This window comes from Chanos chanos, chromosome 4 (genome assembly GCF_902362185.1).
Source record: "Chanos chanos chromosome 4, fChaCha1.1, whole genome shotgun sequence".
NCBI lineage: Eukaryota > Metazoa > Chordata > Actinopteri > Gonorynchiformes > Chanidae > Chanos > Chanos chanos.
The window spans coordinates 97501-107500 of NC_044498.1; the positions used below are offsets into that span (position 1 = coordinate 97501).

A 10000-nucleotide genomic window follows, 5' to 3' on the forward strand; every position below is an offset into this window, starting at 1 on the left:
AAACAATTGAATGGGATGCGACATCCTGGGTCAACAAAGTTCATTAGTCCATGGAAACCTTCACCGTCAGCTGTAATTGGTGGCATCATGTCTTATACGATCAAGTTACGTATAGTTTTATGATTTGGTTAGCTCGCCTGTAGCCAGTGCAACAGAAAGGGTTGGAATCTGCTGGAACTTTCGCCTGTCAGTGAGGTTGGATGATGGCTTTTTAAATGATACATAAGAGAACGTGTTGTTCTATTAAATCTAAGCACAGTGTCACAGTGGTTACAATGCACATTTTAATTTTTTTGTCCTCACAATTCTCAAATTTGTGTTTGTTATTTTATTTATGTGTTTATTTATTTATTTATTTACTTATACAAATGCATCCAATCCATATAGTTTAAGTTTCTGTTCTTTGTTAAATTTTGAAAAGTATTTGATTTCGCGTCTCTCACAGGTATTCTCCATTCTGCTGTTCCATTTCGTCCTCTCCCTCTCATTCATGCTAATGAACATACCTGGTCAGTCAGTGCCTCTCCCGTTGGTCAAACACTTAGACGGTGGAATTCTCACCCAGCAAGACTGTCAGATTAGTAAATGTAGCTTTTTTAGAATTAGTAGCATTAATGGTGAAACCAGGGACTCAGAATGGCATTAAAAACGTCTGGAAAAGCGTGAAATTGAATTTGCCGATACCCGCAGATACTCTGTGATGTGCAAGTGTGTGTGTGCATGCCTGCACGTTTGAGCACTATATGTGCATGTGTGTATGCAACAGTGTCCCAGTTGCCTTGCTGCTAGCTATAAATTCTGAGCTTCCAGAGGTGAAATCCAGAAAGCCTCTTCCAGATTTCTGATTGGGGTTTTATTCAGGAACATCTGCCCTAGCATGATCTAATAGGAGCCTGTGAGACAGAGGGCTGGTGGAGACTTAGGGACTGCAGGGACTTCGCCTCACTTCATCACGATTACATTTGATACTCAGTTTGCTGTGAACCTGTTTGTGTAAAACAACTAATTCTAATGTTTAAGGGCATTGCTGGCAAAAGCCCAGTCAAGTATATGTGTGGGTGTCTCTGTGTCTTTGCAACTGTGTAGACCAAATGTCCTCATGATGATCATGATGTTTATGTAATGACAGTCTATTCTATAGCCCTGAGTAATGATATGACCTGTTTCTATCTCCAAGTACCATTTCCCATGATTTTAAGTCTTATTTGCAATGTGTTTGGTGCTACATCTAATCTGCGTTTGTGTGTGTGTGTGTGTGTGTGCGTGTGTGCGTGTGTGCGTGTGTGCGTGTGCGCGTGTGCGCGTGTGCGCGTGTGTGCGTGTGTGTGTGTGTGTCTGTGTGTGCTTGTGTGTGTGCGTGTGTTGGTAGGTGAGTTTCTGGGTGGTGCGGGAGATTCTTCATGCCCAAACACTCAAGATCAGAGCTGAAGTGTTGAGTCTTTACATCAGAACAGCCAAGGTAATGCCAGTCAGCCCTCTGTGTGTGTGTGTGTGTGTGCGCGCGCATGTGTCCTCGTGCGTGTAAGTTTGAATGTATGTTTTTATGTGAGTGCTGTGTGTGTGTGTGTGTATGTGTTTGTGTGTGTGTGTGCGTGCGTGCATGCGCGTGCGTGTGTCCTCGTGCGTGTAAGTCTGAATATGTGTGTTTATGTGAGTGTTGTTTGTCTGTGTGTATTCACATGAGCGATTGTTTGTTTATCTGTGCGTCTTAATTAAAGTAAGAGTGTGTGTGCATTTACACAAGTGTTTGTATATCTGTATGTTTACAGATATCTGTGGATTTATTAACGTGACAGATTTTGTGTGTCTGTGTGTTTGAGAGAGAGAGAGAGAGAGTATATGTGTTTATGTTAATCTGTGTGTGTGTGTGTGTGTGTGTGTGTGTGTGTGTGTGCGCACGTGTGTGTGTATGTGTGTTTTTTTAAGATTGAAGATTCTTTATTGCCATGTGTAAGAAGTAAAATGGAATGCTTATTCTCCACTCACTCCTGCAGTATCACTTCTAACTTAAATTCAAAACATTAAGTACGTCTATAATAAGTACTATACAAGAGAAGTAAGTACAGTAAATACAGTTAAAGTACAGTACAGTACAATACAGTAAACATACAATATAAAGTGACTAGTAAGAGTTATGTGACTAGTAAGAGTTATGTGACTGAGTAAGAGTTATAATACTATAATGCTATAATACTATGGTGGGTGGTGCTAAAAATTGAGTAAAGTGACCAGGTGCAGTACAATGATAATAATGGCATAGTAAATAGTGACAGCAAAAAATGTGATATTGAAGCAACAATATAATGAAAAAGTATAATGATAAATGATTAATGATAAAGGGACCAGTGCAGTGCAATATAATAATAAATGATAATGATAACGGGACCAGCGCAGTGCAGTATAATAATAAATGATAATGATAACGGGACCAGCGCAGTGCAGTATAATAATAAATGATAATGATAAAGGGACCAGTGCAGTATAATGATAAAGGGACCAGTGCAGTATAATGATACATGATTAATGATAAAGGGACCAGTGCAGTGCAGTATAATGATAAAGGGACCAGTGCAGTGCAGTATAATGATAAATGATAATGATAAAGTGACCAGTGCAGTATAATGATAAATGATTATTGATAAAGGGACCAGTGCAGTATAATAATAAATGATTAATGATAAAGGGATCAGTGCAGTGCAGTATTATGATAAATGATTAATGATGAAGGGACCAGTGCAGTATAATGATTAATGATAATGATAAAGGGACCAGTGCAGTGCAGTATGATGATAAATGATAATGATAAAGGGACCAGTGCAGTGCAGTTTAATGATAAATGATAATGATAAAGGGACCAGTGCAGTATGATGATAAATGATAATGATAAAGGGACCAGTGCAGTGCAGTATGATGATAAATGATAATGATAAAGGGACCAGTGCAGTGCAGTATAATGATAATGATAAAGGGACCAGTGCAGTATAATGGTAAATGATAATGATAAAGGGACCAGTGCAGTATAATGGTAAATGATAATGATAAAGGGACCAGTGCAGTGCAGTATAATAATAAATGATAATGATAAAGGGATTAGTGCAGTGCAGTATAATGATAAATGATAATGATAAAGGGACCAGTGCAGTATAATGATTAATGATAATGATAAAGGGACCAGTGCAGTATAATGATTAATGATAATGATAAAGGGACCAGTGCAGTGCAGTATGATGATAAATGATAATGATAAAGGGACCAGTGCAGTATAATGGTAAATGATAATGATAAAGGGACCAGTGCAGTGTAGTTTGAAAGATCTCTGTGATGGATGGAAGTGCACCATCCTCACAACTCTCCTGTTTGCTTCCTGTCCTGTGCAGTGGTATTGCTGTACCACACAAAGATACCACCCATCAGAACACTCTCTTTAGTGCCACAGTAAAAGTTCGCAAGCCATCCTGTGCGTGTGCCATGTTTCCTATGGGACAGTAGAGGGTAAAGGTGTTGCTGTGCCATCTTGAGCATGACCTCTGTGTTGTGGGTCAATGCTAGGTCTGGAGATCTGTGAGAGAGAGAGAGAGAGAGAGAGGTTGCTTCCCATGAAACAGAAGCAACTGACGATTTCCATGAGTCTCCCATGCAGGCTGATGGGGGTGTGGGTCCCTTGGTCTTTCCTGAAGTCCATGATGAGTTCCTCAGTCTCTCTGTCTAGGCTGATGGGGGTGTGGGTGCCTTGGTGGTTACTGAAGTCCATGATGAGTTCCTCAGTCTCTCTGTCTAGGCTGATGGGGGTGTGGGTGCCTTGGTGGTGCCTGAAGTCCATGATGAGTTCCTCAGTCTCTCTGTCTAGGCTGATGGGGGTGTGGGTGCCTTGGTGGTGCCTGAAGTCCATGATGAGTTCCTCAGTCTCTCTGTCTAGGCTGATGGGGGTGTGGGTGCCTTGGTGGTGCCTGAAGTCCATGATGAGTTCCTCAGTCTCTCTGTCTAGGCTGATGGGGGTGTGGGTGCCTTGGTGGTTACTGAAGTCCATGATGAGTTCCTCAGTCTCTCTGTCTAGGCTGATGGGGGTGTGGGTGCCTTGGTGGTGCCTGAAGTCCATGATGAGTTCCTCAGTCTCTCTGTCTAGGCTGATGGGGGTGTGGGTGCCTTGGTGGTTACTGAGGTCCAAGATGAGTTCCTCAGTCTCTCTGTCTAGGCTGATGGGGGTGTGGGTGCCTTGGTGGTGCCTGAAGTCCATGATGAGTTCCTCAGTCTCTCTGTCTAGGCTGATGGGGGTGTGGGTGCCTTGGTGGTTACTGAAGTCCGTGATGAGTTCCTCAGTCTCTCTGTCTAGGCTGATGGGGGTGTGGGTGCCTTGGTGGTGCCTGAAGTCCATGATGAGTTCCTCAGTCTCTCTGTCTAGGCTGATGGGGGTGTGGGTGCCTTGGTGGTTACTGAGGTCCAAGATGAGTTCCTCAGTCTCTCTGTCTAGGCTGATGGGGGTGTGGGTGCCTTGGTGGTTACTGAAGTCCATGATGAGTTCCTCAGTCTCTCTGTCTAGGCTGATGGGGGTGTGGGTGCCTTGGTGGTTACTGAAGTCCGTGATGAGTTCCTCAGTCTCTCTGTCTAGGCTGATGGGGGTGTGGGTGCCTTGGTGGTTACTGAGGTCCAAGATGAGTTCCTCAGTCTCTCTGTCTAGGCTGATGGGGGTGTGGGTGCCTTGGTGGTGCCTGAAGTCCATGATGAGTTCCTCAGTCTCTCTGTCTAGGCTGATGGGGGTGTGGGTGCCTTGGTGGTTACTGAAGTCCAAGATGAGTTCCTCAGTCTCTCTGTCTAGGCTGATGGGGGTGTGGGTGCCTTGGTGGTGGTGCCTGAAGTCCATGATGAGTTCCTCAGTCTCTCTGTCTAGGCTGATGGGGGTGTGGGTGCCTTGGTGGTGCCTGAAGTCCATGATGAGTTCCTCAGTCTCTCTGTCTAGGCTGATGGGGGTGTGGGTGCCTTGGTGGTTACTGAAGTCCAAGATGAGTTCCTCAGTCTCTCTGTCTAGGCTGATGGGGGTGTGGGTGCCTTGGTGGTGCCTGAAGTCCGTGATGAGTTCCTCAGTCTCTCTGTCTAGGCTGATGGGGGTGTGGGTGCCTTGGTGGTGCCTGAAGTCCGTGATGAGTTCCTCAGTCTCTCTGTCTAGGCTGATGGGGGTGTGGGTGCCTTGGTGGTGCCTGAAGTCCGTGATGAGTTCCTCAGTCTCTCTGTCTAGGCTGATGGGGGTGTGGGTGCCTTGGTGGTTACTGAAGTCCATGATGAGTTCTTCAGTCTCTCTGTCTAGGCTGATGGGGGTGTGGGTGCCTTGGTGGTGCCTGAAGTCTATGATGAGCTCCTCAGTCTCTCTGATGTTCAGTGCAAGGCTGTTGTCCTTGCACCACCGCGTCAGCTGGGCTACCTCATCTCTGTACTCCGTCTCATCATCGTTGCTTATCAGGCCAGTAACTGTGGTGTCCACTGCAAACTTGATGGTCGGGTTGTTGCTGTGCACGGCTGTACAGTCATGTGTGAACAGAGAGTACGGCCATAGGCTTCAGGCAGCAGCCTTACAGCACTCCGGTGTGGAGGATTAGGGTTAGGATTAGGATTAGGATTAGAGTGGATGAGGTGTTGTTACCCATCTTTACCACTTGGGCCTGCCCAGCAGGAAGTCCATATTCCAATTGTGTGTGTGTGTGTGTGTGTGTGCGCACACGTGTATTTTTGTGAGTGTTTTTGTGGGTCTGGGTTTCTGTCAGTTTGGGTGTTTGTGTGTGTGTGTGTTTGTGTGTGTGTATTTTTGTGAGTGTTTTTGTGGGTCTGGGTTTCTGTCAGTTTGGGTGTTTGTGTGTGTGAATGTATGTTTGTGTTAGTCTGAGTGTGTGTTTGTGTGCTCTCTGATTTGCGGTTTGTTTTTTACAGAAACTCTGTGATATGAATAATCTCCATGCTGTGATGGCGGTTGTGTCTGGTTTACAGAGTGCTCCCATCTTCAGACTCAACAAAACCTGGGCTGTGAGTATGAACACAGGGCTCCTCCCCCTCTACAGCCAGCAGCACACAGCCCAGCTCAGCGCACACTGAGAACATTAACATTATTAACTTTTAACATTACTCAGTAAGGAACAAACACTAACATTTTTCTAACTGGAGATTTTTAATATTCATGTATTTTCTCCTGTAGAGTCGTTGATTAGATGTTTATTTGTTTATTGCTAAAGCTCTGTGTAAAACAAATGGCAGTATAGATTGGTACTAAAGTTCTTCTGACTCTAAGCCGCACAGAATGGCAGTGATCAGACTTTGCTGCTGGTGGAATACTTGGCCCCATTTTGGGTACAGACAAAGATGCTAACAGTACTGTTTAATGAGAGTGGTGTGTAATGAACAGGAGAGTGTTTGAAATATACAGCAAACAGTAGCACCGCTGTCACGGCCCAGTTTTAGCTTCCAGAATTTTCCAAGTGATTCCACTGTAAAAGTCACTGTGAATCTAATAAAACTTAAAGAAAAGACAGGTGCTCCAGACGTGCACCCACCCCCCCCGACTTGGACCGCCACAAGACGGCTCAGTTTGGTGCAGAGGTGACCTCTGATAAAGAAAATCAGTTTAATTAATCACATATATGAAAATGTTCTTTACGGTTATGTCAGTCTTCATGCTGTGTTGCTTGTCAACTGCAACATCAGTTTGGTTCCGTAAAAAAGCAGTGAGTGTTTTAGAGTTTTTTAGGTAACTGTAACAATGTGATACAAGCTTATAAAGGTGTAATAACATGATAGTGGTCATGTGGATGGTCCTATGAGAAGAGGGGGAATCCTCACTCTGCAGTTAGGGGATTTGAATCATTGAGAATGAAAATCTAATTTAATACATTTGGCTTATTCTGTTTAAATCTCTACAGTTCCATTATCAGGGGCATAGATTCACCACTGCACTGTCTGTGCAACATCTGCCCTCAACAGTGCTCTAAGGTCTGATTCTCCAGAACCGCCCTCTCCGGGCCAGACCCACACTCCTGCCTGTCACGTACAGAACCCGCCCTCTCCGGGGCCAGACCCACACTCATGCCTGTCACGTACAGAACCCGCCCTCTCCGGGGCCAGACCCACACTCCTGCCTGTCACGTACAGAACCCGCCCTCTCCGGGGCCAGACCCACACTCCTGCCTGTCACGTACAGAACCCGCCCTCTCCGGGGCCAGACCCACACTCCTGCCTGTCACGTACAGAACCCGCCCTCTCCGGGCCAGACCCACACTCCTGCCTGTCACGTACAGAACCCGCCCTCTCCGGGGCCAGACCCACACTCCTGCCTGTCACGTACAGAACCCGCCCTCTCCGGGGCCAGACCCACACTCCTGCCTGTCACGTACAGAACCCGCCCTCTCCGGGGCCAGACCCACACTCCTGCCTGTCACGTACAGAACCCGCCCTCTCCGGGGCCAGACCCACACTCATGCCTGTCATGTACAGAACCCGCCCTCTCCGGGGCCAGACCCACACTCCTGCCTGTCACGTACAGAACCCGCCCTCTCCGGGGCCAGACCCACACTCCTGCCTGTCACGTACAGAACCCGCCCTCTCCGGGCCAGACCCACACTCCTGCCTGTCACGTACAGAACCCGCCCTCTCCGGGGCCAGACCCACACTCCTGCCTGTCACGTACAGAACCCGCCCTCTCCGGGGCCAGACCCACACTCCTGCCTGTCACGTACAGAACCCGCCCTCTCCGGGGCCAGACCCACACTCCTGCCTGTCACGTACAGAACCCGCCCTCTCCGGGCCAGACCCACACTCCTGCCTGTCACGTACAGAACCCGCCCTCTCCGGGCCAGACCCACACTCCTGCCTGTCACGTACAGAACCCGCCCTCTCCGGGGCCAGACCCACACTCCTGCCTGTCACGTACAGAACCCGCCCTCTCCGGGGCAGACCCACACTCCTGCCTGTCACGTACAGAACCCGCCCTCTCCGGGCCAGACCCACACTCCTGCCTGTCACGTACAGAACCCGCCCTCTCCGGGGCCAGACCCACACTCCTGCCTGTCACGTACAGAACCCGCCCTCTCCGGGGCCAGACCCACACTCCTGCCTGTCCCCTAAGCCCTGGGCCACAGGCCACAGACTCTGCCCCTGCCTGGCCTACTTTTGTTCACATTTATTTATTTAGTTGATGCTTTTATGGATGTGGGTACTGTTCTTGTTCTTGTGGTTTCTTTACTGTGTGTCTCTTCTTTTTGGGAGGAAACCAGTGTAAATAAGGAGGAGAACACACAATAGGATTTTGGTTTAAATGTTGGAGCAGTGCTTTATTGCACTTCAATTTGTGTCTAATCCTTTCACTGAAAATCTGCTCAACTTAGATCTGTATTTTATAAACACATACTACTGATGGAAAAGTAAGTTTAATGATATCCATTTAAATATACTGTGGCAGATATTGAGGTTGTGAAGTAATTGTAGTATCAGCTGGATGGTATAGAGCTTTGTATAGTATGTGACTATCCACTGTGCATTACGCTTTATGTAAACTGATCCTGTAACAGTCCACTGCTAATAACTGTATGGCTGGTTCTTTATGGGAGTGTGTTAAGGGTGTGAAATATGGGTGTGTGGTATGGGAGTGTGTAGAGAAAATAAAGCTTTGTATAGTATGTGACTATCCACTGTGCATTACGCTTTATGTAAACTGATCCTGTAACAGATTCAAGTTTCAAGTTTATTTAGAGCCCAGTATCACTGTTTACAGTCTCAAAGGGCTTTACAGGCCACAACAGTCAAATCAAAATATGACGGCACCCCCTGACTTAATCCTCATGGCGGGCAAGAAAAAACTCCCCAAAAACCCAAAAGGGAAATGGGAGAAATCCACATTCCCCAGTCCACTGCTAATAACTCTATGGCTGGGTCTTTGTTTGAGAGTTGTGGTACATTTGTGTGTGTGTGTGTGTGTGTGTGTGTGTGTGACACATTTCAAATAAAAAATACAATTTAAGGAATGATTTTGGAAGGTCATTGCATTATCTATTGTATATTATTATGCGAATATTGGAAAAACCATCATTCAATGTAATTGCATTATCCAGTGTAACTGAGTTATGCAGTGTTATTATATTATCCAGTGTTATCACATTATCCAGTGTTATTATATTATCCAGTGTTATTATATTATCCAGTGTTATTAAATTATCCCGTGTTATCACATTATCCAGTGTTATCACATTATCCAGTGTTATCACATTACCCAGTGTTATCACATTACCCAGTGTTATCACATTATCCAGTGTTATTATATTATCCAGTGTTATCACATTACCCAGTGTTATCACATTATCCAGTGTTATTATATTATCCAGTGTTATCACATTATCCAGTGTTATCACATTATCCAGTGTTATTATATTATCCAGTGTTATCACATTATCCAGTGTTATCACATTATCCAGTGTTATTATATTATCCAGCGTTATCACATTATCCAGCGTTATCACATTATCCAGTGTTATCACATTATCCAGTGTTATTATATTATCCAGCGTTATCACATTATCCAGTGTTATCACATTATCCATTGTAATTAAGTTTAACAGTGTGGCAGTCAGACTATGAGAATTCACTGATTTGGTCAGAACATCTTAGTGTGTGTTCCTGTTGCTCTGAATTGATGTGGGCATCATGTGTTTTCCCTCAGCTGCTGAGTCGTAAGGACAAGGCCACATTTGAGAGGCTGGAGTATTTGATGTCCAAAGAGGACAATTACAAAAGGCTGAGAGAGTTCATCAGTAGTCAAAGCATGACATCATGTATCCCGTATTTGGGTAAGTCACCTCTCTCCGATTCATTTACTGTACACTAACGCTAACCCTAACCCTACCCCTAACCCTAACACTAACACAAACGCTAACCCTACCCCTAACCTTAACCTCCACCACCTGTTCTGCCAGCTCCCCTGCACCCCAACACACCCATCAACACACTCCCATACCACACTCCCTTAACACAC

General features: G+C 45.6%; 1 protein-coding gene across 2 annotated transcripts in view; it reads left to right on the top strand.

The window, feature by feature from the left end:
- Window positions 1-10000, top strand: part of ralgps2 (Ral GEF with PH domain and SH3 binding motif 2) — a 90310-nt gene that overhangs the window by 24613 nt on the left and 55697 nt on the right. For both annotated transcript variants that reach the window (XM_030770776.1, XM_030770777.1), the window contains exons 5-7: window positions 1370-1459; window positions 5917-6009; window positions 9689-9815. In XM_030770776.1, the coding sequence (XP_030626636.1) occupies window positions 1370-1459; window positions 5917-6009; window positions 9689-9815 (310 nt within the window). The remainder of the gene's footprint in view (window positions 1-1369; window positions 1460-5916; window positions 6010-9688; window positions 9816-10000) is intronic.